This window comes from Poecilia reticulata, chromosome 7, assembly GCF_904066995.2.
Source record: "Poecilia reticulata chromosome 7, P_reticulata-male-v2, whole genome shotgun sequence".
NCBI classification, from domain to species: Eukaryota; Metazoa; Chordata; class Actinopteri; order Cyprinodontiformes; family Poeciliidae; genus Poecilia; species Poecilia reticulata.
The window spans coordinates 33871092-33898949 of NC_088836.1; the positions used below are offsets into that span (position 1 = coordinate 33871092).

The window sequence follows — 27858 nt, forward strand, 5'->3', positions numbered from 1 at the left end:
TATAATTTTAGCGTTGTAAAATTACCATGTTTTATGCAAAAAACTATTTTTAGTTATGAATTATTCTATGAATTATTCTGATGATTAATTGTATTAATTTTAAAAATTGACAACATTTTATTTAATGCAGAATTTAAACCAGGTGAAAATTAAATTGCCACTTGATGTTTTGTGTAGGACAAATTTGTGGACAAATTTTTTTATCTATATTTTAAATGCAAAATGTGTATATATTTGTACAGTTTTGGCTTAATTAGTGTTTTGAGAGTCTTGTTCTTTCAGCATTTGGCCTTTTTGACTCTGTTAACAATTAATCGATTTCTAAATTTCAATAATCGATTAATCAGATTAACCACTTCAGCCCTAGCCCTCATATCATTTTTCTGCCTCAGTTAGTCAGAACCAGTCTTGTTTTCTTGTCAGGGACATCGTCAGGATAGGCGTGACGCTGGCCGGCCACCAGAAGAAGATCCTGAACAGCATCCAGTCCATGAGGGCGCAGATGAACCAGATTACCTCAGTGGAGGTGTGATTCCACGGACCCGTCCGCTCGCGCTTTGCTCACCGCAGGAGGCCAGCACCCTCTCGAACTTCTGAGGAGAGCCAACAGCATCCATCCAAACTGTGACCTCACCGTACCTCCCTACAGACTCCACCCATTCGGGTCCGTCACTCGGCAGCGCAGAGACGTTGGCTTGTTGTCGTGGCAGCTGCTGCGTTCAGGTAACGGTGCGTTCAGGGACCTCGAGTTGCAGTCAACCTGAGATGATACGCTCTGTTTCTGCTCATCACCTCCACCACCGAGTTCCTTTACTGAGCAACAAGAAAGTCCGTCCAACATGACCTGGCAGTTCCAGTTTAAGGTTGACTTGATCTCGTCGGACCTCACATGTGGTGCTTTTGGTGGCAGGCGGACTCCGAGGCCTTAAACATCACAGACAGTCAGCTGAAGGCAACATCTGGACTGACTGACATCTGTCGCTTCACTCCTCCGGCTCTCTTTTCTACACCTTTTACCAATCAGATTCCCTCACTCTTGGTTTGGCATTATGGATAAGGGCAGTTTTCAGTTTTTGGGACATTATTTATTTTATTATTTAAAGGGGCAGTCTGTCTTTTTGTTTTGTTTTTACTTTTACATCATGTGACAATGTTCATGATTTTATTCTGTCATGCATGTTTGAGAAATCCTTCAATCTCCATGGCAACCATTCAGCTGTGCTAAACACCTGAATGGTGGAACTAGCCCCGCCTTTGAGGTACAACTCCTCCCATTTCAGCTCCTTCAGACTAGCCAGCAGCAATTAGCAGACACCTGGTTGAACAGCTGAGCTCATTAAAGGAGCTACTTCTCAGAGCAACGCTGATAAAAACGTTAAAGGGTTAACAGAGAAGCCATGTTGGAATGACTTCCTGGAGGCGGAGCTTCAGAAAGAGTAGGAGTTTTTAAAGAGACAGAGGCCCAATTTCAAGGCAATAAACTCAGAAGTCAAATTTCTCTTAAGTTATATTTGATATATAGCATTTTAATAACAATTGAAGCTAAGATAGTTAGTTGTTTATGCTATAAAATGGCACAATGTGCCTGGAAAACATATGGTACTGCCCCTTTAAGAGGTGAATCTTAAATCCAGCAGGAACACATAAATAATTAAAACCTTTAGACGCACCTGCCTGTGTGAGCTGCAGCAAAACAAAAAGCTGTTTTATAAAAAACACATCCTACACCGCCTGGTTAAACTTCAGTACCTTTTGCTGCTCATTTCCTTTTTTATGTATTTATGTTTTTTTAATTACATAAATAAATAAAGTCATAATAATTTGAGAATAAGTCATAATTTTATGAGAAATCCTACATTAAACTGTCAAAATTAGAAATGTTGGACAAGTAATACTTGGTATTCCTGTTACAAATACAGTAATATTTTATAATATTTTAAAACAACAGAGTGAAATTATCTTGACTTTCAGACGATTGTTTAAACGACTGAGTCCATTTTAAAGAAAGAGCCACACAGATTTGCTGAACCGCTCACGTCAGGTTTTGATAACTCCAGAAGCTTTTTTCTCATTAAAACATCTTTTTTCTCGTGATTTTACAACTTTCTTCTGGTGCTATTGTGTTTTTTCTGTGTTAATATTTTAGTAAGATCCTTACTTTATGTCCATAATTTAAAAACAAATGTCTTTCCTGGCCCTGGTGCCCCGTTGCACTTGTTTTACTGGCCTCTGCTGCCCTCTAGTGACCGGAGGATTGTTTATCAGTCAAGCGAGAAAAAAGACAAAGATAAAGTCCTCCTACCTGATGCCTGACAACAAAATCTGAAAATAAAAATAGATTTCAGTTACATTTCACTAACCTTCCAAGTAAAACATTTAAATCAGCACATGTACGTCTTTTTTTGCAGCTCTAGACGAATATTTGAATTGTAAAGGTAGCAGACCCCTGGTTTAAGGAAACCATTGATTGGCTGCAGTCCTTGATGGCAGCAGTGGAGAGTACGTGCAGATTTTTAGTTTTCTTGCCTCCCCTGATCTGATGGCACCCTGGACATAGAGCCATATCACCCATGTCTAGAACTGCCACTGCCTCATTCATAGAAAGTGGAAGCTGATTCCACAGGAGAAGCTCTACCTCTAACCACCTGAGAAAGTCCAGGAGTCACCAGGAAACCTGCAGATGTTTGACATGACGTGGAGTTTGGTCATGCAGGGCTTTATGTGTAAGAAGAAGAAAAATAATATCTGTTTCTTACCTCTCATCAAATGCATGTTCTAGTTTTTGTGCATCACTCTTATCATTTGGTAAAAATTGTGTAAAAAAAAAGAAAAAAGTGGACCTGGAAACTGTTTTAATGTGAAGATTATTCAGTCTGATGGATCAAAATACAGTCTGCAGATGCAGAATGTGGTTCTGCAGGAGCCGGCCTCCATCCAGGTTTCAAATTTTCATATTTTTTCTAGAAACTTTCTGATGTTAACATGAAAATTTCAGATTTTTTTTTTTGCAGAAATTCAATTCTTTTTTTATCTGTAATAGCACTAATACACCAACACAGAAAAAAACCTGCCATCCCTGATCATCTGAGCCAAAACTGCTAGCAAAAGTATTCTTATATAATCTCCCTGATGTTGTGATAACATGAACACAAAGTTCTCTTTCCAAACAGGAAACAGAAGAAACATGCAGCTAATGCCTGGAGTCATAAGAACAAGAAGCTTTTGTTATAAAAAGGGAACAAACTTACATAAAATGACTGAGTTTTACATTTATACCTCACAGAACTGAAATGATTTTCCTGCTTCATGTAACATCAAATCTCTTATTTGTCTCAGATATTTAAAATGTCAAACCTCTTCCTCCTGTTGAATTTGCACAAATGTATGGAAGAATAATCCTGTCAAAAAAAAAAAACAAAAGCATGCATTTTCTGTTCAGGAGCAGAAATTTTTATTTTTACACTCAGAAACTTTGCTGCTCTCGCTCAAAACTTTGAAGTCTCTTAAAGCAAATCCTGATTTCCTGCAATTGAATCTCTCAGAATGCAAAATTCACTCCATCTTTAGTAAACTTTGAAAACTGGCATAAAAATGCAAATAAGTCGCAGCCGCACGTTTTTATTCTGTTAGCTGAAAGTTTCATAGGTTAAGCATAGAAAAACATTCTCAGGATAATTTCCCAAAGAAAAGATCAAGCTTTCTTCCATCCATCCATTTGAAGGAAATAAATATTTGCTCCAGACTTTCAATCAAGCTAATTTTGTGACTGCAAACTGCAGATTTCAGAGTGAGAGCAGCTCAACCTTCCTCACTTGAGTGTGAAGATAAAAGACGCTCTCTTTTGTGTTTTGACTGAAACATTCCTCTGTACAATCACATTTATTTGCTCATATGTGAGGTTGTGTGTGTGATCTATGTTCTTGTTGTAAATGCCTTTGTAAATTATAAGAATGTGATCATTTCTTTTGTGGTTCTGTGTTTTCGCCCACTGGAACGACCCGATCCACTTATTTTCTGGCGGATTTGAAATGGAGCAAAGTCTGACCTGAAGTCATCAGTTTTTAAATCTAATTGTTTTCCTTGTATAATAACTTCTGGGTGCATGTCTCTGTTTGAAGATGATCTTTATGTTAAGGACGCAGCGAGTTCTCTGTGGCTCTACCTGAGCAAACTGTGAGGGAACGTTCTTCCAGAGCTCTTATTTTGAAAATCTCCAAGCAGATTTCAGATGTTTTTAACTTTTTACTTTAAAACTGGGCAGACTTTTCTGAAAAAGTATTTTCTCATGCAGCATTGTGTGTGTCGGAAACAAAACTCACTCTGTACTGTACACATGTTTACTCTGCACACACTCCTGGTGTAATAGATGCTCCCATCACACACACTGATGTCTTTTAATAGGGTGTTTTTGCTGTGAAATCTAGTTCTTTCAATCTGTGTTTTTGCAAAGTATGGTTCCACTTTTTACTTTTTGTTTGTCTGTTAGTTGTAGTTCTTCAAAGTCTATCATAGAAATGCAGGTTTTTAATCTTTTTGTCATTATTAAATTCCTGCACTCCTTTAATTTATTACAAGCGTTGAAGAAAATAATCCTTAGCCTGGATGGAATGGACACAGATTTGATATTTACACTTATTTTAATTGTTTTTCTTGTTATTTTTTTATTTATTATTGTCAACTAATGTTATTCTAACCTGAAACTAGTCGTCTTTGTATACCTGGATCCTTCACAGACATAAAAACAGAAACAACCTCACTTAAATTTGGCTTCTGGATGTGTAGAGAAAGTAATCTCTTGATGTGTGTGTTGGTGGAGAGTGTGTGTGTGTGTGTGTGTGTGTGTGTTTGCTGGTCCATGTTTATCCATATTTACTTATAGCAGAAAAAATCCTGATTCTGTTGTTGTTTGAATTCAGATTTGCAGTAAACGAGCTCAACATGTTCAGTTGATAGTTATGAAATCAGAGTAAAAACCCGACAGAAATGTCCGTTTTTATTATAATTTCATCCATCCATCCATCTTGCACCCTTTTTCCCTCAGTGGGGTCGGGAGGGGTGCTGGTGCCCATCTCCAGCCAACGTTTCAGGCGAGAGGCGGGGTCACCCTGGACAGGTCGCCAGTCTGTCGCGGGGCAACACAGAGACACACAACCATGCACACACACTCTCACACCTAGGGGCAATTTGGAGAGGCCAATTAACCTGACAGTTATGTTTTTGGACTGTGGGAGGAAACCGGAGTACCTGGAGAAAACCCACCATGCACAGGGAGAACATGCAAACTCCATGCAGAATGACCCCAGGCCGGGAATCAAACCCAGAACCTTCTTGCTGCAAGGCAGCAGCTCTACCAACTGCGCCACTGTGCAGCCCTATAATTTCATTATCATTGTTTATGTTTTCTCAGAGACTTGAGACATTCAAGTGGATACAAACCTACAAGAGGCGACTGACCTCCTCTAAAACCTAAAACTACTTTTCAAAAATATGTTTTGGTTTTTATTTGGCCACATTTTTATTTAATCAAATATTACACTTTGTGTCATTTAAAATCATCAGGGAACATTTAGCTAATTTTTCGTTTTTCTCTTCAGCATTTTTGCTAACTTTGAAAATATTTAACACACTTTGCTTCCCCTAAATAAATGTTTTCACATTAATTCTAAAGCGCTAATTTACTTTGTTGCTTTGTACGTTTTTCAGTTGAGTAAAGAATAAGAGCAGCGTCATGATCACAGTTAGGGTTGGTTTGGGTGAGCAGAGGCCAGGCAGCTGGTCTCTGTCCACTGCAGCTCAGAAACCAGTTTTATTTAGATGTGCACCAACATTTTACATATATTCTTTAAATATATCCTTTAATGTAAGGTTGAGGATTATATCCTGTCTATGTGCTTTTTGTTTGTTTTTTGTGGCAAAAACTTAAGAGCTAGTTGTTATTTTTACAATAGTAGATTTTTACAGAAGTATTTAGACCAGATTTTACTTAAGCCATTGCTTTTATTAAGTTATTTTTCTTTAGCTGTCTTGTCTCCTCTACATCAAGCTCTTTTTTAAATATCCACCTCTGCCTCACTCTGAAAAAGCATCCCCATAATTTTTATTAAAAAACACAGAAGTAATCGGATGGCTTTTAGGATCCCAGATACAATAGAGCAGTTGTTTTCTTTGTGAAATCAACAACGTTGTATTAAAGCTTAAGGCCTTAGCTGCTCCCTTTACAGCACACTTTTACTTTTTGCAGAATATTTTTCCAGGACCCTTTTGGTCCGAAGCACATGGATGAAAGACCACATGGTGTCACCAGAAGCCAAGATCCTATCACTGTGACCTCACTTGTACCTTTCTTCTTCTTCTTTTTCTTATATTGTATAAATGTACATTTGATGGCACTCCTGTGAATGAGGAATTGATTTTAAGTGTTTGTAATACTGGTTTTATTTTGTAAAAAACAAAGAAAAGACAAAATAAAGGAAAATAAACACATTCAAAGTTGTATTTTTCTTTATATCAAAGGCGACCAAATTGTGGAAATGGGGGAAAAAAATGTGCATGTATGTAAATCAAGCATCTCAATGGAGGTCTGTTTATTGATAGCTAGTGACTGGGAACTATTGGAATACAGGGGACTTATTTTTACCGTGAACAAACCAGTTTGAGATTATTTCAGCTTTGTGACAGGAACCAGTAGCCATCAGAGGATGTAAACTGGGACCATAAAGTGATGGACAGCAGCAATAAATGTAAGTAAATGTCCTCCACGCCATCACACCACTGAACTGGGACAGGTGAATGATACATAAACAGTTGAATAACACAAATATGAGCACAAAATGTAAGATAAAAATACTAAATTACGCAGAAATGTACAAATATATGACCAGTGTATCAACCTTCTTATTGCTTCATGTGATAAAGGTAAAAGAGAAATCTAAATCAAATTTTGTTTGAGAAGCTCTTTCTAGGTGACATCATTTATATAAGTAGGAACACAAGTGAAAACTTACATTCCCCTCATGTTTTCACAGAAGACGTGGGAAAAAATGCAGTGGGATTTTTTTGGAGGATGTTTAGTTTGTTGTTTTACTTTAAGGGAAACTAAATGAATAAACAAATACCTACAAATTTATAAACCAATGAATAAATGCCTACACATTTATAAATACGTGAAACTGAACTTTTCTTTATGTCTATTTATGCAAATTAGCTTGCAGTTAAAACTTTACAGTTTTCACCTCAAAAAATACCTTCGGGGATTAGAAACTATTTTCTATTATTATTATTATTATTATTATTATTATTATTATTATTATTATTATTGTTGTTGTTGTTGTTGTTGTTGTTGTTGTTGTTGTTGTTGACACGTATTTGTGTGTTTTTCATATGTTTACTTGTTACGACATGAGAACCATTCATCTAGTTCTTGTTTCCGTGTTGTCATTGAATGCAGCACAAGTGGACCGCCTTGTTTTCATCACGTGACCGGAAGCCAGCCTTCATAGTTGAACGGTGTTCGGAGATGTTGACACTTTCGTTGGTGTGACAGACCTGTCTGAAGTTTAAAACAGTGCTGTCGGCAGTTTTTCCTTCTGAGTGCCTGAGAAGAAGCCATTTTGCTGATAATTCCTCAGACTTTGACTCATTAAAAGCGGACTGTTTTGGCCTTAAAGCCCCCAACATGCATGCTAACTTTAGCCAAGTCGCTAGCTAACTGGATCCACAACCTTCTGTCCTTTCCAGGAGCAACCCAGCCAGGCTGGGTTGTTGTCTGGCTGTTTTATGTGCTATTTAAGCTCATGCCACCGCCTGTTGCTCCCTGTAGAGCTAATGTACGTTGTGCTGTTGCTGGACGTTGGTGCTATGCAACTGAATAACGGCTAACTGTCTCTTCAGTTCCGTCCTGAGAGCTTTCTGATAAGACAGCACGAACAACCCTCGCTTGTGTGTCCCAAACATGGACGCTATGGAGCTGGCTTGATAGGACAAGTGTGGTCGTTCACGGTGAGTCAAGATTTTAATAACCTTGAAACTAAATACAGGGGAGTAGTTGTCATGGTGACGGTCATTTTCCAGAGAGATTTCGCCTGTGTTGCTGTTAAAAATGAGCCTTGATTGAATAGTTTATTTACCTCATATCATTGTTTTCATTATGGCTGCTGATGATCAAAAGTTGCTGACATGTTTCACTGCTAAACTGGATATCCGTCGTTTTGCAAAAGTATTCACACCTCGAGCTTTTTCACTTTCAATCAGGTTGCAACCACAAACTTTACTGTGTTTTCCTGCAGTTTCCTAATGCAGTGTAGTCTAGAATTATGAACTCAACGGAATGTTTTATTTTATTTTCACAAATAAAGCTGTGAAAAGTCTGGCATGCTTTAGTATTTAAACTGCCATTGTTAATACTTGCTCTGTTTCCAGCAGCTCTGCACATAAAAGAAGTGAATTTGTTTAAAATAAATAACTTAAAATCAATCAGATTGGATGGAAAGCATCTATAAACATCAGTTTTTAAGTCCAAGATTTTCACATCTATAAGCTCAAATAATATTACATTTCTGTGACTGCATTGTTAACAAATGTGGAAAAGTTGGAGTTCTTTAGCAGAGCTTTAAATAGGCCATAACATTTGAAGGTAGTTAGAAAGTTTAATGTTTTGGAGCTAATAAAAGCTGATAACTTTTGTTTCTTTGTAGCTATGAAAATATCTAATTTAAAAATGAATCATGGGTGACGGTAGTTAAACATTCCCGTTGCTGTGAGATTTCTGCTGTTGTGATTGTTAGACAGCAGATGCCTCCTCTGTGAGGCGAGCGACCGCCACCATCATCCCCCACCTGTATTACTGCAGCTCCTGCATCATCATCATCTTCTCCTTCTTCATCCCTGAGCCATCAGGATGTTGGAGGGGCTCGTAGCCTGGGTGCTAAACACTTACCTGGGAAAATATGTCAGCAATCTGAACACAGATCAGCTCTCCATTGAGCTACTTAAAGGTAATACAAGTTTTATTATTGAGATCTGCAGCTTTTGCCTCATCAGGATGGAGGGAAATCCTGTAACACACCAAGAATTGGAATTTAAGGCTTAAAAATGGATTTTTATTTCTCGTTCATTTATGTCCTCAGGTGCAGTGGAACTGGAAAACCTGCCATTGAGGAAAGATGCCCTCCGAGAGTTTGACCTGCCATTTGAAGTCAAAACAGGTGAGAAAAAAATGACCAAATAACAAACCCTGAGTCACCAGGGAACTGTGAAACTAGAAATAAAGAGTCTTTAGGGAGCGAGATGAGGATTTATTGAGGAGAAGCAGCTCAAAGTCAAGATTAGAGACAGCAAGGTCCCGGAGAGACTCCTGCTGGTCCTCCTGAAGAAGCAGACAGGATCATATCAGGACCCCCTGCAGTTTGCTTATCGCCGTGGAGACGGAGACGCCATCATACACCTGCTTCAACAAACCCACAGTCATCTGGACAAATTCATGTGAGGATCATGTTCTTTAATTTCTCCACTCACCTCCATTCAGCCTGATCTGCTCTGTGAGAAACTCCAAAAGACTCAGGTGGAGCCTCAACAATCACCTGGATCTATGATACCTGGTAACAGACCACAGGTAGAGACTGAAGGACTGAGTGAAAACCAGGTGGTCAGCAACACAGGAGCAGCACAGGGCTCTGTATTCTCACCTCCTTTTCGCTCTGTACACGTCAGACTTCCAGAAAAACTGTCATCTACAGAAATACTCAGGTTACTCTGCAGTTGTCAGGTGAATCAGAGACAAGAGGCAGAGAGCTGGCGGAGTGCTTTGGGTCATGGAGGGAACAATCAAATCTTCTTAAATGTGAACAAAACAAAGGAGATGATTGTTGATTTCAGGAGGACCAGGATTAGATCAAAGCCTATTTCCATCATGGGAGAAGAAGTGGAGGTGGTTAAGAAATATAAATACCTTGGTGTCCATCTGGACGACAGACTGGAGACGCAGCAGTGAAGCGTCTATAAGAAGAAACGGAGCGACTGGAGGAAGATAAGAACACCTTCTATCAGTCTGTTGCTAAGAACGTCATCGCTGCATCGATCGTCTGTTGGGGCAGCAGCATCAGAGCTGGGGGCCTGAAAAGGTTCAGCAGCCTGATAAAGAAGGCTGGTTCTGGTTCTGGTTCTGGTTCTGGTCTGTAGAACTGTATAACCTCTGGAGATGATTATGCAAAGAAGCATTCTTCATAAAATCAAGAAGGTTACATGCAGCGCTGACCATCCTCTTTTCTGAGAATGTCTTGAGAAGACAGAGCATCTTCAGTCAGAGGCGTCTTCAGATTCGCTGTAGCACAGACTGCTACAGGACATCTTTCCTGCCAATAAGCCAGCACCATCTACAGAAACTCTTTTAATGAGTTGACATTTAAGTTCCCTGTGGGATCAATTTGGTATTTTTGAATTTGAATTTTGTATTTGAACGAAGTTTAAAGTTTAGATTTTCACCTTCCTGAAATAATTATCCAAATCCTCTTTTTTGCCTGAAGTGATTCCAAAAGTTATTAAAAAAATCACTTTTGACAAAAAAATTGTTATGCCAGCTTTTCAGGAAGGAGACAATAAGTAACCAGGAAGCTGAACATGAATTAATGACTTTTTTTATGGCACTTGGCCAGGTGTAACTGCTTTCTCAGTTGGTGACTGCATGATGTTTTCATGACATTTTATTTTAGTATTTTTAGTTTGTAAAGCACTTTGAACCGACTTGTTGCTGAAATGTGCTATACAAACTTACTTGATTGATTGATTGATTGATTGATTGATTGATTGATTGATTGATTGATTGACTGGGATGATCACATTCCTGTTGATCATCACCAATCAGTAATAATGATGGTCTATTTACTTGCTGTTGGTCAGGACTGACACTTTAACCCACCAAAATAAAAGCTTCCACCCAATTTTCTGTCTTATTTTGACAGGAAAATCTTAATTCTGGTTTTTGACATGGTAGTAGGCTAATGTATGTCTGAGTTTAGGATTTTTACATCCTGACCAAATACAGAGAGTTCTTTCTTTTCTGCATTAAACTGTAAGGATTTATCCAGTTGATATCCTATACATGCTTTCACAAAGCGACTTAGAGGGACTGAAATATAAAGATGTTTGTCGTCAACATGGTACAGAATGTTGTTGTGCTTTATTAAAACATGTGAAAGTGTCCCGAGATCAGAACCTTGGGGAACCCCACATGTGATATTCACATTTTTTTAATGACACTATAATTACACTATTAGCTGCCATGTTTTTCTGATGCCAAAGTTTAAAAAAAAAAGAAAATTGTGCATTGTTTGCTTTTACACATTTAAACTCATCCTTTTGTGTTATGATGTATTGAAAATGTTGTCCTTTTCCAGGATTTATTGGGAAGATCACTCTGCAGATCCCGTTCTACCGGCCTTACAGTGACCCGTGGGTCATCTCCATGTCCCAGCTCAACCTCATCATCGGCCCCACGCAGCCGCAGGAGTTTGACGCAGAGAAGGAAAACGAGGAAGCGAGGGAACGCAAAAAGTACCTCCTCAAAACTATCGAAGACAAATTCAAAGTGAGTTAAATTTTTGGTTCTTCCTGCTTTTATAGGTTTCTGTCTCTTCTGCTGATTATTGCTGACATTTTCTGTTGCCATGCCCGTGTGGCTCCTGCAGAGTGAGTGTGAGCAGAGAGGAGAGTCGTACTGGTACTCTGTCACCGCCTCGGCCGTCACCAGGATTGTTGAAAACATTGAAGTGAGTCATTCTGCTTCATATACTTTCATATCATGTATCATAAGCTAGTATCACTGGTGAATATGTCTTGTTTTCTTTCTGCCTTTTGTGTTCAGCTGAAGATTCAAAATGTTCACCTGCGGTTTGAGGATGACGTTTCCATCGCGGAGAAGACCTTTTCTTTTGGCGTTTGCATTAGCAGCGTGTCGGCTCACAATCCCTCAAAAGAGTTGGTGAGCGTTCGTCCTTCAAAGAAGCGAGCGATTCAGAGAATCATGTCCATGAAGACAAATGTACTCGTGGTTAGCTGCTTCTGCCCTTTTATCAGTTTTTAACTGCAGAGTAAAGTTACTGTAAAAATTAAGTTTTTATTTCTTAGTAAGTTTGAATCTTAGGTTTTAAAAAAATGCACAAAAAGTTTAAAGATGGGTAAAGAGCAGCGGCTAACTCAAAAGCACTAATCAGAAACCTTAGTTCCAATGACGCTAGCATGCTAAACCAACATGGTATTTAGTGGAAGCTAGCGCTAAAGCGGGACTTTAGCGATACAGAACTTTTATGTTAAGTCGTTTATTATTTACTGTCGATATTCACACCTCTGTAGTTTTAACTACAGTTTGCAGAGATTTGAGGATGATTAAATCAACTGTTGGGTTTAAACGAAGCATTGAGCCGGTCCAAGTCCGTGGTGTTAATAAGGTTTTGTTTTTTTCTCAGATCCATAAGCCTTTCAAGCAAAAGCAGCTGGAGATTGAAGACTTCAGCGTTTACTGGGACACCAAGTGTGAAATGCTGGGAAAGCTGCCTGCAAGCCAGGTCCAGGTTGGTTACACATTAAGTTTTATTGATTTATACGCCTGGGTGGCTCTTTGAAACGGTGCAAAGATCACGGTGTGTCCCGCCTCATCCTGAGAGTTTCTGCTGCAGGTTAAAGGCCTGTGATAATTCTGGGACACATTTGTAAATGACTCCTAACTAAGCTAAACAGCACAGACACAAAGATGCTTGAGCATCTTCATGTGGATGATAGAGTTCCCTCTGTAAAGCGTGAAACAGACATTTTGCTCTTTTCGTTGAATTGCAGCAGTAAAAGACCTCAGTAATGGCGCCTTGTGATTCTCTGACTGTTTTCCGTCCCGGCAGGATGCGATGACTCGGTGCATGCAGAGTCGCCAGCACCAGTACATCTTTGAGCCAGTGTGCGCCTCCGTGCTGCTCAGGAGAAACACCTCCAGGGAGCCGCTGAGGACCCGGAACATCCCTCGGATCGAGGGCCAGGTCCAGCTGGAGCCCATGTCTTTACGTCTGTCCCAGGTTCGGCAGAGGAAACAGCCCATTTCTTTCTGGACGATATCTGAATGTTTCTGCTCCCTGAAAGGAATGTTATTGTGTTTTCATGATATTTTCTTACAGGTTCAGTACCAGCAGATCATGGCTTTCCTCAAAGAAGTGGAGCGCAGAGAGAGAGGGATGCTGTACAGAACATGGAGACCCAAAGTCCCGATTTCTGGGAAGTAAGTGCTGTCTTTAATCAACCAATCAATCACCAATCAAGTTTATTTGTATAGCATGTTTCAGCAACAAGGTGGTTCAAAGTGTTTCAAATAATAAAAACACAAAAATCAACAATTGAAACATTACATTTTTGCAAGTCCCATTAATGCACATGAACATGTTGGTCAATGTTTCAGAGCAGCTGGGTTTTAGTCTACATTTAAAGGAACTCAGTGTTTTGGCTGTTTTACAGTTTTTGTTCTAGGGGTGTTAGAATCTTTGTTAAATGGCGTTTTAACTAAAACTCTGAGGTGTGCGAATCCTTGTTAAATGGCGTTTTAACTAAAACTCTGAGGTGTGAGAATCCTTGTTAAATGGCGTTTTAACTAAAACTCTGTGGTGTGAGAATCCTTGTTAAATGGCGTTTTAACTAAAACTCTGAGGTGTGAGAATCCTTGTTAAATGGCGTTTTAACTAAAACTCTGTGGTGTGAGAATCCTTGTTAAATGGCGTTTTAACTAAAACTCTGAGGTGTGAGAATCCTTGTTAAATGGCGTTTTAACTAAAACTCTGTGGTGTGAGAATCCTTGTTAAATGGCGTTTTAACTAAAACTCTGAGGTGTGAGAATCCTTGTTAAATGGCGTTTTAACTAAAACTCTGAGGTGTGAGAATCCTTGTTAAATGGCGTTTTAACTAAAACTCTGAGGTGTGAGACGTTTAACTGAAGTCCTACAAGGGGTGCGGGTTTTAATGTTTTTATCTTTAACCTTTTTTTTATTTTTTTTTTATTCTCTTTGTCTTTCTAACTGTTTATTCACTGTCACATGCTGTTTTTATATCAATTATGTAAAGCACTTTGAAGACACTGTTGCATTAATCAGTGTGACTTTAGGGTTTTTATTTTTGCTGGCTCTAATTCCCTTTGCCATTTTGCTGATTTCTGACTGAATTTCCTCGTCGATTTCTCCCCAGCGGCCGCACATGGTGGCTGTTTGCCCTTCAGGCCAACCTGAGTGACATCAGGGAGCAGCGGAGGCGAGGCAGCTGGGCGTTTGCCCTGCGACGCGCCCGGGACGCGCAGACCTACACCGGCCTCTACTTCCGCAGGCTGAAAGCCGCCTCCCTGAGCCCAGAGGACGAGGTATAACCGCACATCCATGGCGCCATGCAGTAAACATCACACTCAGTCTGCAGTACAAGCAGCATTATGTTGTCATCAAAGCAAATTTTACCAACAGTTTGAGAAAGTTTAAGAAAGTATATTTAAATGTTTAAAGCTGATCAGTGTTTTACACCTGAAGCATGTTTGATCATTACTGATTCCTTAAATGTGATCAGTTGGTAAATTTCATGATCAAAATGAGTGAATTTTGATGATCCACTGATTAGTTAGATGACTAAAAACATCTCACTGATGTTTTTAGTCAAACTTGTATTAAGTGTGGTGAATTAAAACATTAGATTTATAAATTAGTCATAAAAAGTTAAAATTTTTCACCTTACAACATTTTCTCTAGATGTTTTACACTCAGCAAAATGTTAAATTGTTCCTGGTTTCTCAAATTGTGACTGTATGTTGTTTTTATAACGTTTTATTTTTGTCTGAAATGTGCTACAAAAATAAACTCATTGATGTTTTACTGCCTGAGGGGTGGAGGAAGTAAAAGTGTCTCGAGAACGGAGCCCTGGAGAACTCCATGTGTTACTGTGCTTTATTTTGTAAATAATGACACTTTCATGCAAAGTTGGCACGTTTAACGGACTTTCAGTGCAACTCTGCATTACGTGTCACAGACGTTCATAGTGACTCCTTTGTGTTCATGACAGTGTCATGTCAGCTTTACGCTTACAGCTTTATTAAAGTGTTACTGAAACTCTTTTGGAATTCCAAAGTCCAGCGAATGTTTGTGTTTTTAAATGTTTTGTTGGCGCTTTGTAAGCTGTTTCTGTTTCAACTAGTTTCTTCTGGTTTCTGTGTTTCAGGCTGAACTGGAACGAGTCGAAGAGGAGCAGACGCTGGAGGAGCTGCAGATTCTCAGAGAAGTTGTCCATGACAGGTTTCGATTGCAGGAAGAGATGGCAGACGTACGTTCAGATGATCGCAGGGTTTGCAAATATAGACGTGCATATCAGTAAAGGAAAAAGTGTGGTAGAAAAAGGATGATACAACTCCTTTGTTTAGCCCTTTGAAGCTAACTTTTTCTAACCTTACATGTAACTTCCCAGACTTTGTTGTAACAGATTAAATTGTCTTTTGCAGAACATTCGGGAGCCTAGCGGCAGCCCCCAGGCTGCTCCGCCTGCCACATCCGTTCGTCAAAGCGGAAGCTACAGAATGATTCAGTACCTGCAGTCTTGGTTCCCTGGTTGGGGCGGCTGGTCTGGAAACGCGGAGGATCTGGAGACGCCTGAGGAACTCCTGCCAAGTCCATCATCCTGGGATATTCTAGGTCAGGCTGCGGGCTGAAAGAGGCTCGGCGCTCATCTGTGGAAGAGGGATCTGCTTTACGCTGTAGTCTTTAACTTTTCTGACTCTTCTCCAGCAGAGACAGGGGATTTGTTCGACCCACTGGAGGACTCCCACACTCTGAACACCTTCACTAGACGAGACTACATGTTTGCTCGACTGGAGTTCTTTTTGGAGAAGGGCGGCGTCACTCTTTTTCACGAGGAAAGGAGAGCGGACTCGATGCACGAGAGTGGAGTCCTCCAGCTGGAGTTCTCAGGTGCAAACACGGAAACTTGAGTTTATTTTTCCTTCTGCATTAAAACAACCATCACTATTCGGTTACTTTTAAACATAATTTACTCATTATGCTGAACAACTTGAAAGTTGGCAACTGATTTAAATTTTTTTAAACCTAGAGGAAGTTAATAAATGATAAAAAGTAGTGGGCCACGTATTAAACCTCCACCTGGTTTTGAAGTGGAAACTGAATGTGACTGGAGGAAATTACACATATTACACATTTTAAAAATTTTTTATAAAACATGGTTCTAATTTGTTTTGTGCTTCAGAAATGTAACAGATTTCTCTTTGGAATCAGTTTGTATTTTGTGGCGTCAGCAAAACTCAGCAACTGTAAAACTGAAACCATGAGTGAAAAATCTGCTCCAGAAAATCACTTTCAGAATTGCAGGCCTAACAGGAAGGGCAACAAACTGGTTTAGCATTAGCTTCTGCTAAATGCCAAGATGGCGTAGCGCTTAGAGTTGGCAGAATTAGCCTTTAGGTTAGCGGACCCCAACACTGGCAATGAATCTCATTTATTTAAAAATTAGTTTAAAAATACTCAACTGCAGAATCTGGTTGTAATACTTTCCTTTCTTACTCCAGTTTATAATTTTTTTACCATAATGGAAGTAAATGTTTTTGAAAGTGGATTTTCTGTCAAGCATGTTTTTTTTTCATTTCTATTTATGTAGAGCAAAATATGTGATTCAGCAAATATTCACTAAATTATGAATAATTTGTACACAGCAAATAATTACAGTTACATTACCCTGTAATTGCTCTATATTTGTGGCGCTTTACTCAGGAGTGAAGGTGATCGTGGAATCTCTTCCTCGCTCGGAGTCGTCCTTGCTGTCCGTGAAGCTGGGCAGCCTGTTCCTCAGAGACCTGACCACTCAGGGCACCATGTTCCCCTTCCTGGTGTCGCCCAAAGTGGTAATCCACAAGCCTGCACCTTAGTAATGCTGGCTTTATCGTCTCTGTGTGTCTAACAATGTCCACCTCTTGCAGGACAAAGTTGTTGTTGCCCTTAGTCAGTCCATGAGTCAGCACAGCGCTGCTGCTGGTAAGGATTTATTTATTTTATTCAGCTCAGTCATGCTCTGCACGTCTCCGTCAGTTAGTTTAAGGTCTTTCTTTCAAAACAATCTGTACACATGTTGTGTTATCAGAGTGCGACGCTGAGTGGACTTCTCCAGTGTTCGAGATGATATACGAGCGCAACCCTGTGAGGTCCAAATTTGAGAGGAGGCTGGAAGTGAGCACCAGTCCATTAAACATCATCTACAGTCCGCAAGCCATGAAAAAAGTGACCGAATTCTTCTATAAAGGAAGAGTTCACACTTCAGGTTAGTATGAAAACATCTGAAAAAGAAAACAGGCCTTCTTTAAGTTTCATGGTTTTACACATGAAGACAAGGTAAATTGGTGTTGTCTCCCTAGAAAAGTTGCTAAATACAGCAACAAAGTCTTAAGTTGTCTACAGCCTCCCTTTTCCACTCTGGTCATCCCCACACTTGGCCACGCCCCTCAGTGTCTCTTGGCTCCGCCCACTTGCAAACTTTTTCAAACTATGTCCAGGGCAGCATTATACTTTCAGGGGATTAGTAAAGATAAAAATAAAATGGAAATATTTGAAATGGAAAAAGTGCACCCCAAAACTCAGCCGTTTGGAGAGAAGCATTCAGCAGCAGCAGCAGCAGCAGCGGCGGCTGCATAAAAACCGTTTTTATTTGTTTGAAATTAGATGCAAGTCATTGAGGACCTAGTTAAGACCAGACAGGGCTGATATTTAGTAAATGTTCCTCCAGGGTTTGGCTACCAGTCTGAGCTGGAGCTTCGGGTGGCCGAAGCGGCAAGGAGGCAGTATGACAAGCTGAAGAAGCAAACCAAGGCAGAGATTCGACAAACCATCGACCAGCTGCTCGTTGGAGAGTTCATTGTAAGAAAAACGTTGCTGGAATGTCACATGAAGCAGATCTAAACTTGAAATCTACTGACATGTTTTTGCTTTTGCAGGAAAACGGCAAGCGCTGGACGATGAAGCTGGATATTTGCGCACCTCAGGTGGTTTTCCCCGATGACTTCCAGTCGGAAGACCCGATGCTCGTTGTGGTGGACTTAGGCAGGATCCTTCTGACCAACTCTCAAGGTGAAGCAGCCGACAGTTATCCTCTCTTTCCATCTGATGGGATTTAAGTCACCCTGTAACTGCTGATATTTGTTCCCCTCTCTGAAGATGACAGCGTCGTCAGCTCTACAGCTGCTCAACCTCAGCAGGACGTCCAGAGTGACGAGGAGTACCAAACTCCTCTGGCCACCCCGCCCGAGTCTCCGCTTGCAACCGAAGTGCCTTTAAAAACGCTGTTTAAAAACCCAGAACTTCCCAACCTCAGATCTCCGGAGGCTCTGAAGGCCTACAGCAAAAAGCTCTATGAGAAGTACTGCCTTTCATTCAAGGACCTGCAGATTATGGTCGGGCGCTACAAGGACAGCTGGAAGCACCTCCAGGACAGCGAAGTGGGACCAACCCACGTTGTGGAGAAGTTTAACGTCCTGCTGCAGCTTGAGCAGCGGCTGCGATACACTTCGGACCCTCAGCTGCCCGGCGCGGTGCTGTCGGGAACGCTGCCGGATCTGAAGGTGCACATCAACCTTGAGAAGATGACCGCCATCAGGACTTGTCTGGTGCGGCTAACCGGGCCAGCCGAAGACGACAGCGGCCCTGGGAAAGATCCGAGCGTAGCGTCCCCTGACCCTCCCACGCTGCGCCGGGACAAGATCTTCCACAGAGTGGACAGTTCGTGGAAACTGCAGGATTCTGCCAAGAACCTGACGCAGAGCGTGATGACCTTAGAGCAGCACACGCGGGAAGTCCTGGTGGAATCCCACCTGCTGTTGGCTGAGTTCAACATCAACTACATGCAGCTCGGTGTGGAGAGCAACGGCCGCTATATTTCTGTTTTTAAAGTGTTTGGCACTAACGCTCATTTTGTCAAGCGACCTTATGATGTAGAAGTCGCTCTGACCGTTCACGGATTTCTCCTGGTCGACACGCTGCAGACGTACGGTTCCGACTTCGACCTGCTCGTTGCGTCTCATAAGCATCTAAGCTTCGACGTTCCCACCGGTAGCCTCAGGGAAAGCCAGCCGTCTTCCCCCACTTTGTGTGACGAGCGGACCTCTGAGCATCCTGGAGTCCATTCTGGGTCATTCTCTGATCTCTCCCCATGTAGTTCCTTCCTGAAAGACCAGGACGCCCTCATTAGGCTCGAGTACCAGTTTGTGAGCTCAGACTGTCCCTCCATGGACCTCAACAACTCCCTCCAGGTCACCAGCATTCAGGTCAACAACCTGGACATCATTCTCAACCCTGAGACCATGGGGGAGCTGCTCAATTTCCTCCAAAAGTCTTTCCCCAAAGAGGAGAATGCATCATCCACCCAGGAGTGTCCAACGCAGCTGTCCAGTGAGGAAGACGACCGGGCCTATCAGTCAACGTACGACCAGAACAAGGAGCTAACCGTGGAGATCCACCGCCTCAACCTGCTGCTCCTGCGGACTGTCTCCTCCAGCACCGCCCTGGCAGTCGAGAAGAAGGGCTTGAAGATCGCCACCGCCAGCATCTCTGGCACCAAAGTCAACGTTTCCCTGGGAAGCCGTCTGGACGTCAGCGGTTCCCTGGGATCCTTGCAGCTGGTGGATTTAACCCAAGAGGCAGGAAGAAACCAGTTTGTGGTCAGCATTGGGAGTGCTGAGGACAGCTGCTTGAGTCCCCAAGGTTTAACGTTTCTGCCCGACGACCGAGAGTCTCCAACAGACGCTCTGAACTTTCAGTTGAAGGAGAAATCTGAGGGAGAGTATTCCTTGAAGCTACAAATGGCGTCTCTGCACTACAACCACTCGGCCAGGTTCCTGCGTAACCTCACACTGTCGGCCAACGAACTGGAGGACAGTTTCCGCTCCGTGTTGAAAAACGCCGCCACGAGCGTGTCGACGGTTCTCGCCTCCAAGACGGCGGAGTACAGCGGCAGGGTTTCGCTCTTCGAGACGCCGTCACGGAGAACCCGCACTTCCAGCCATAGCTGGGGGTGTTCGTTTGACCAGGAGGAGGACGTCTCTACTGAGCAGCCCGAATCCGCCCTGGACACCTTCTTCGTGAAGCTGACCCTCAACATCAGCATCGAGTCGCCGGTCGTATCCATTCCTCGGAAACCCGGACACCCCGAGCTGCTGGTCGGCCATCTGGGGAGCATTACCATCCAGAACTTTGTCAATGACGAAGACTCTCAGGGAGAGAGGCTGGAGGTGTTGGTGAAGGACATCCGACTGTACTCGGTCAACACGAGTCACTTGGTGTTGAAGAGAGCGCCCAGAGAGGAGAAAGCCGACACGTCTTCACCATCCCACACTGGAAACGTCAACAAGGATGAATCCCAGTTCACACGCCACGACTTCTTCGAGTCCCTCAGCCGGGGAGAAGGTGAGAAGATTGTAACTAGGGATGGAAGTTAATGAGATGATTTAAAGTTGATTAATCTTTCTGAGCAGCTAACAATTAATATTTAAAACCAAAAACGCATAAATTGCATTTTACATCCCAAACCAGACTCTGTTTGTACCGTTTCTCTTTCCTGTTTTAATGGCTGCCATCTTTAATTTTGTATCAACTGGCTCCGCTTATGGATGACCATGTGGCGCCCTCTGCTGGATGGAGGCCAAATCACAACTCTGAAAGAAGGTTTAAGTGGGCATTAATCAATTGGAACAAATTCTAATAAACCATTAAAATACAATTTATTGTAAGTGGATTAATTGTTTACATTATAACTAGAGGTGCGATTTTATTAAAATGTTTAGTTGAGTTAATTGCAGGTTTTGCAATTAATTAATGGTATTTTAATAGAAAGACATAAATAGACAAAATAAGCAATTCTCAATTCATAAACTCTTTTTGCTGCTAAATTATTGAGGAAATAGCCATAAGGTCAACAACAAAGATATCTATTGTTATTATTTATGTTATTTCACCATCAGATTGGTGCTCGGTGCTTTCCACTGCATCTTTTTCTACCACACTTCTTCCTTCCACTCAATTTTCCACAATTATGCTTAGGTTCAGCCCTCTGTAAAGAGTGAACTTCTTCAGCTGACCTCCCCACTTATCCAGGTTAAAAGCTATCCAGTCTTTGATTATATCTGGCTTAATGTAATATTTAAATTAACGTATATAATATTACAATTACAGAGAAGCTGTAAGTGATTTTAATCAAAATAAACATAATCTTTGTATTACATCACTCTGTATGTACAGACTCAGTCTGTATGGCTTTACCTGCTTGGATAAGTAATCCTTTGGATTATATTCTCGTGAACGGGGACAGACCTTTGTCTGTTTTACGCATCATTTATTTAACATTTAGCTTTTTTCTGTTCATCAGCCTTCCACATACTGAAAGACACCACTATTCACTTCACGTTTGAGAAAACTCCAGTCGATGAGGATTCTGAGCTCATCCTGCTGACCACAGACGAGCCCTTCAGAAGCACAGGCCAGCTGAGAGTCCAAGGAAAATTTGTCAACCCTGTTCAGGTAAGTTCTGTACATGAGGATGATTGACAGCGCTAAGGCCCTCCTCCTGGCTCTGACTGGTTGTTTTTGGAGTGTTTCTTCAGACGGCAGTAGTAGCAGGGGAGCTCGATGTTTCACAGATTACCTGTCTCATTACAAACTGTTACAACATGGGGACATATACAACTCACATTCTGCAGATTTACTGGCTTAAAACAATCTCCTACATCTTACCTTTAAGTTAATTTTGTTTTATTTAAAGTGTGATCAGATATTTGCTGTGGAAACTAGACCAAAGTTAGTTGGTGTTTTTGCAGTGTGAGAACACAGGTTCTGGTTGTTGCTGATAGTCGTCAGTTTGTGGTTAGCAGCTGGTTTTTGTCCTTCCTCAGTCTGATCCTGTTGTGTTTATTGTAGGTTTGTCTGTGTAAACCCGTGTATGAGCAAGTTCTCCAGACTCTGGACAACCTGTCCCTGATTGAGGAGCAGCCTCCGACCCCCAGCCAGCCGCCGACGCCGCCCCCGCCCACCCCGTCCTCCTCCAGGCCCCACGGCTTCCCCGACCCCCAGGGCGGCCTGTTCGCCAGAGACCCGCCCTCCATCAGCTTCTCTCACTCCTCCCTGTCCTCCTCGCTGTCCCTGCCGTCTCACCGGCCCGTCCATCAGCCGCCGACCTTCACCCAGCTGAAGGTCACGCTCCTGGTGGCGGAGCTGCAGGTCCAGCTGAGCGCAGACCTCACGCAGGGCTCCCAGGGTCTGGTCAGTGTGCGCTTCCAGGACTTGGAGGGCCGCTTCACCAAGGACCACCCGCAGCTGCTGGAGGTGCAGCTGGCTCTGCGCGCGCTGCTGATGGAGGACCTGCTGGACCCCAACCCCGACTCCAAGTACAAGCACCTGATGAAGTCCCACGGCGTCCCCAAGCCGTCCACCTTCAGCTCCAAGGAGTACCTGTCCCGCAGCTGCCCGTCGACCTCCAATGCTCTGTGCCCGGACATGCCGCGCTCGCTGCCCGCCCACATCAAGGAGACGCAGAACGTCTTCCAGCCCTACCAGAGGCACCCCGCCACGCCGTCCACCGGCCGCAAGTCCAAGAAGGACCCGGACTTCCCCAGCACCCCGCCTCCCTCTCCGACGCCGCGCGCCGGCTCCCCGCAGCCCGACTCCAACTTCGAGGACTCGTTGGTTCACATCAACGTGCTGCTGGTGGAGGCCGGCCACCCGGAGTTCAAGACGCGCTACGGCAGCGTCGGCCGCAGTGTGGATGTGGACTTTAACTGCCTGGACATCCTGATCACGCTCCAGACCTGGGTTGTCATCCTGGACTTCTTCGGCATCGGCTCCACGGCCAACAACCACGCGGTGAAGCCGCCGGCCGCCGCCACCCAGCCGGTGGCCGGACATCTGCTGTACGAGCCGGACGGCAGCGAAGAGGAGGAGGAGGAGGGAGAGACGGCGCCGACAGTCAACACCAAGCTGGACCTGAAGGTTGGTCAGCTGATCCAGCTCTCCTGAAGTTTTTCACATTTTGGCACCTGGAAACGAGAAAAACTAACATGATGAATTTGAAGCACTGATTTATCGACACCAATTTTCTTAATTTTGGGTGATCAGCTGATACTTACATGTGAAGCCGATCCTCTCTACCTCTACCTCTGTCCTCTTCTGCTCTGATAAAATGTTCAAACAGTTCATTGAGCATTGTAAATGCTGCTTTATTGATCGGTTTTGCAGCAGCTCTGAAGTGAAGTGGTGCCATTGTTGACCCGTCTGTCCTTTTTCCAGGTCCATTCTTTGACTCTCATCCTGAACAAGAAGCTCCATGAACTGGCCAGAGCGAGCGTGTCAAAACTCTCCGCTCATCTTGATAAGCGCGGTACGTTCAGGAACCATTCACATCAGCTTCCTGCAGCCAAACATTCACTCACAGCTCTGATTTCTGACTGCAGACGGCGACCTGAGGATACATGGCAGTTTGGGAAGTCTGTCCCTGAGTGACCTGACCCCGCACGGCGACTTCTACAGAGAGCGCTTCACCACTCAGGGAGGCGAGGCGCTGGTTTTCAACATCCTCAGGTACGGATAGTTTCGTTACGACTGCCTCCGCTGGAACCGTTTCCCACCTAACTTCTCCCTCGTTCTGACGCCTGAAGGTACGGCCAGCCGGATCCCGACCTGCAGCGCGAATGTGACGTCAAGGTGTCGCTGCAGATGGCGTCTGTTCAGTACGTTCACACGCAGCGCTTCCAAGCCGAGGTGGTAGCCTTCATCCAGCATTTCACCCAGCTGCAGGACGTCCTGGGCAGACAGAGGGCGGCCATGGAGGGCCAGGCGGTGAGTCCAAACCACCTGGGACGTGCGGTCAGGGGAGGCCCACCTCTAATCCTGATAAGTAAAGTAGATGCTAAAGATGAGGAATTATGAATATAAATTAGTTTTTTTTATTGGTAATATCAGCATAATTATGGTCAAAATCGCTGGATTTACTCATTGCCTGTTCAAATTTATGGAAAAAGTCCAGGGTGAAGCAGTGTATTGCTGTAGCTCACCTTTGGGGGGCGCTGTGTCACACAGAGTGAATGAAGCAGGCAGTTGCAGCGTTGCGTCCAGCGTGAGAATCCTCCCCCGTCTCCATGCTGGAGGAGTCACTGACGACGACTAGCATCGGTTTTAGCTGTCAGGTTGTCAACATAACGCACTAAATCTTAAATGTTTCTGATTCATAAAAGAAAAAGTAACGCAGTGCTTTGCTGCTAATTGTCAACATTAGGACAACTAGATAACAAGGTCAGGAAAAAGTTTTAATTAAGAAAAAATAGCAAGAGAGAGGGAAGTTGTTCAGCTATGCTAGCTTGACTATGACAACCTTAACATGTAGATGTGCTGTGGAATTCAGTGTGTTTCAGTTAAACATAAAATGTGATCCAATCACCAACTCTGACAGATCATCAGCAGAGCAGGTGTTTAAATTAGCTAATCTACCACCGCTGGCTGATTTATCTGTTCTGTATTCATTACCTAATCAATGCATACATGATGTAAAATACAATACTTTGGTTAATTTTTAGGTGCAGAATTCAAAAAGGTTAAAAAGCTAAAACTGCGTATAGATTGAATGAAAATCAAAAACCTTCAGTCGTTTCATGTTAAAATTGAAATGTAAGCTTCTGTACTGGATGTTGGATGTGTGAGTCGGGAACCTCAGCGCACGTCGCCGAGTCCCAGGTCCAACCTTGTATCCATGGTAACTGGCGTAACGGGCTCTGTCCTCCCTCTGAAGGTGCACGATCAGCCTCAGAGGGCATCCAGGGTTCTGCTGGACATCGACGCCGGCGCGCCGGTTCTGATCATCCCGGAAAACTCGCGGTCGCCCCGGGTGATCGTGGCCAACCTGGGCCAGCTGAAGGTGCAGAACATCTTCCTGCCGGCCGGGTCGCACGGAACCGTTTCCCTCCGAGACAAGGTAGAGAAACTCACCATGGCGCACGCCTTTTTCCCCTCTCTGGTGAGTCAGACACAAACACGCCGCTCCACAGCCGCCGGTTCTGCTAACAAACCCGAATTCATGCAGGCGTTTCATGACATTCCACAGATTCACTCATGAAAAACATTTTTTTTCTGAAATGTTGGTGAAATGCTGAATGAATTCAGCTTCACTGAAAGAATATTTTTATAACCAACTAATTACTGCATCTTTTATTTTTGTCCATTGTTCGTTTAAAAAGCACTAACTCAGTCCAGTTAGACTCAGTTTTGTCTGATATTGGAGTTGAGATAGTTTGCTAAGGAAGTTTTCATTTAGTCTTATGGAGATTTTCAGAGAATATTGGTGGAGAACTTCACAATAAAAGCATCTGTTGCTCCACTTCCTGTCTATGGTTAATACTGACCCTTCTAAGGATTTACTCTTTCCTTTTGGAGGGTTTTCCAGAAGCAGGTGAACTTGAGCCAGAATCCTTTCAGTTTTGCACCTGTAACCTTAAAGCAGGGGTGTCCAAAGTCGGTCCTCGGGGGCCGGCATCCTGCATGTTTTAGTTCTCTCCCTGGTGGCAGTAACAACCTTTTCAGCATGTCAATGTTCTCCTTAGGCCTCTAACGAGCCATCATTTGATCCAGGTGCATTAAACCAGGGAGAGAACTAAAACATGCTGGATCCCGGCCCTCGAGGACCGACTTTGGGCACCCCTGCCTTAAAGTCTAAAGGTCCAAACCAAAATGTTTGGTTCTGAAGTTATTCCCTTTGTAACGATTTGGATGAATCAGTGAGACACATCGCATCTCTGGTCAGGAGAGAAACAATCTAAATAAACTAACCTTATAGCTGAATGTTGTCTTGGCTCCTTTTAGTCGTTCACATGCACCTTGTGTGTGTTTTTTAAGAATATTGTACTGCATGGACGTTCATACAAGGAGCTGTCCCGCTACCAGGTACAGCTGCCACCTTCTGCTGTGGTGTGAGGTGAATCCTGTCTGAGTGCTGTGAACCTTTCCTCCTGTTTCCACCCACCTGAGACCATGACTAGAGCCTGAAATCTCTGCAGCACAGACTGGCTGTTGTTCCTGTCACATGATGCATTTTCTGATGCATCGCCACAGCCAAATGAATCCCTATAGACTGTGGCGATACTGACTGGAAACACACTGATCCAGTTTTCACCTCTGGGATTCCAGGCTGTAACTTTACTGAGAAATGTTTTTTTTCCGGGCTGGTTTGTGTTTTTGTTAGCTGCACATGTTCAGATGTAACTTGGTGAGCAGGTCAGACCGGTCAGACCCTGTGGAGGTGGATAAAAACTGTTGAATACGATCGAGTTTTATCTCTATAAAACTTTGTCGTAAAGCCGTTTTTTTTGTCCTGCATGCAGTGATCGGATGTTGCTTTCTTTTCCACAAAGGAGCGCGTCAGGAGCGCAGCGGAAGGAGCGAGTAATGCTCAGGAGAAGCCGAGAAGTTTCCCTTCCGGCTCCGCCTCATCCTCAGGATTTGGCCTCAGCAGACCCAAAGCGGTGAACAGCAGAACCGGCCCCGAGGACGAGGACCCGACCAGCTTGGGTCAGCGTGGCTTAATGGTCAAAGTCAGACATGGTTCACCAAGGTTTCAGAAGCTGTAACCTGCTGCTCCTTCCTGCTGTAGAAGGCCATGTGTGTCTGTTGGACTGCATGGCCCTGGACCTGCAGGAGATGGACATCTTTGCTGCGGAGCGCCTGCCCTGCTGGGACAGCACCGGGAAGCCCGAGCCCTCGGACCTGATCTTCCCTTCCTACTGGGTCCGTCGAACCGGAGACAACCTGCTGAAAGACTGCTGCCGCCTCACGCTGAAGGTGGAGCGCAACCTGGACAAGTACGTCCAAACGCTGCGGCTCGGGGCCCAAAATGGCCATTAGAGCTGTTCAGGGGCCGCAACGTTTTAGTGGCTTTCTTTTAATTACACCGACAAAAACTGGTTATTTTTTGTTTTTATCTGATAAACACATGAAACGCTGAAACGATTAATCGTGATTAATCTACTATTAAAATAATCGTCAACTAGTTTAGTAATCAGTTAATCATTAGCGAGGGAATACAGACTCAAAAAAAGATAATTTGGTGAGAAAACAACATATTAGCCAAACATCTATTAACGTATTTCTAATATTGTATAAAAAATGCTTATGTGGTAAAAAGGAAAATCTGGAGAAAGTGCCATCTTATCATCAGAATAGTTGATAGATTAATCGATTACTAAGATAATTGTTAGTTGCCGCCCTACATACAATATTCTAATGAAATAATAAAGCTTGAATTGTAATCAAGGGCCGCCCACAATTGTTCAGAGGCCTGCAAATGACCCACGGTCCGCACTTTGGACACCCCTGGCCTGCAGCAATACATTACCATCTGTGTGGCCCCAGGAAGATGATTATTGGGTTCAATAAATTTGAAACTTTTACTCTTCACCAAAAAGTTATGTTTTATGTTTTATGTTTAAAAAAGCAGCTTCTCTACTCACAGCTTCACATTTGGGTGAAAGTTGCAAACTTGGTTTGTTTTATCTCATTAGTGTTGAGATAAAACAAACCCAATTTGTTACGTTGGATATTTTATTTTTATTGTGTTAGGTTGATTCTTGTCGTCAATAATCAACTTTCCAGGCGTGGAGCTGATTTTTCTCCTATCATTTCAGGTTTTTGTTGCGTTTTATGACCAAAGCCTGTTTGTAAAACCAGGTTTTGGTTTTATATCTTCGATGTTTTTTTCTTTTTTTCTTCTCGGAACGGCACCATAAAGCTTGAAACAAGTTTCGGTTACATTAATGTGGACTTTCCTCCCTTTGAATTG

At 42.9% G+C, this 27858-nt stretch overlaps 2 protein-coding genes across 8 annotated transcripts in view; both read left to right on the forward strand.

Moving 5' to 3' along the window:
* LOC103468061 (ephrin type-B receptor 2-like) overlaps positions 1 to 6483 on the forward strand; it is a 31066-nt gene extending 24583 nt beyond the window's left edge. For all 3 annotated transcript variants that reach the window (XM_081609416.1, XM_081609418.1, XM_081609417.1), the window contains one exon: positions 424 to 6483. In XM_081609416.1, coding sequence (XP_081465542.1) covers positions 424 to 532 — 109 coding nt within the window. In that variant the 3' untranslated portion in view covers positions 533 to 6483. The remainder of the gene's footprint in view (positions 1 to 423) is intronic.
* Positions 6484 to 7470: 987 nt separating this feature from the next.
* vps13d (vacuolar protein sorting 13 homolog D) overlaps positions 7471 to 27858 on the forward strand; it is a 51365-nt gene continuing 30977 nt past the window's right edge. For 2 of the 5 annotated variants that reach the window (XM_081609409.1, XM_081609412.1), the window contains exons 1-27: positions 7475 to 7998; positions 8784 to 8993; positions 9126 to 9203; positions 11391 to 11581; positions 11682 to 11762; positions 11858 to 11974; positions 12459 to 12563; positions 12885 to 13055; positions 13155 to 13255; positions 14209 to 14377; positions 15220 to 15321; positions 15497 to 15686; positions 15780 to 15962; positions 16776 to 16906; positions 16982 to 17036; positions 17143 to 17319; positions 17782 to 17912; positions 17990 to 18122; positions 18210 to 20453; positions 21412 to 21563; positions 21960 to 23027; positions 23325 to 23415; positions 23489 to 23615; positions 23693 to 23873; positions 24820 to 25044; positions 26435 to 26591; positions 26674 to 26881. In XM_081609409.1, coding sequence (XP_081465535.1) covers positions 8897 to 8993; positions 9126 to 9203; positions 11391 to 11581; positions 11682 to 11762; positions 11858 to 11974; positions 12459 to 12563; positions 12885 to 13055; positions 13155 to 13255; positions 14209 to 14377; positions 15220 to 15321; positions 15497 to 15686; positions 15780 to 15962; positions 16776 to 16906; positions 16982 to 17036; positions 17143 to 17319; positions 17782 to 17912; positions 17990 to 18122; positions 18210 to 20453; positions 21412 to 21563; positions 21960 to 23027; positions 23325 to 23415; positions 23489 to 23615; positions 23693 to 23873; positions 24820 to 25044; positions 26435 to 26591; positions 26674 to 26881 — 6665 coding nt within the window. In that variant the 5' untranslated portion in view covers positions 7475 to 7998; positions 8784 to 8896. Of the gene's footprint in view, positions 7999 to 8783; positions 8994 to 9125; positions 9204 to 11390; positions 11582 to 11681; positions 11763 to 11857; positions 11975 to 12458; positions 12564 to 12884; positions 13056 to 13154; positions 13256 to 14208; positions 14378 to 15219; positions 15322 to 15496; positions 15687 to 15779; positions 15963 to 16775; positions 16907 to 16981; positions 17037 to 17142; positions 17320 to 17781; positions 17913 to 17989; positions 18123 to 18209; positions 20454 to 21411; positions 21564 to 21959; positions 23028 to 23324; positions 23416 to 23488; positions 23616 to 23692; positions 23874 to 24819; positions 25045 to 26434; positions 26592 to 26673; positions 26882 to 27858 lie in introns of all 5 variants that reach the window. The other 3 variants (XM_081609413.1, XM_081609411.1, XM_081609410.1) reach the window with 3 other exon arrangements.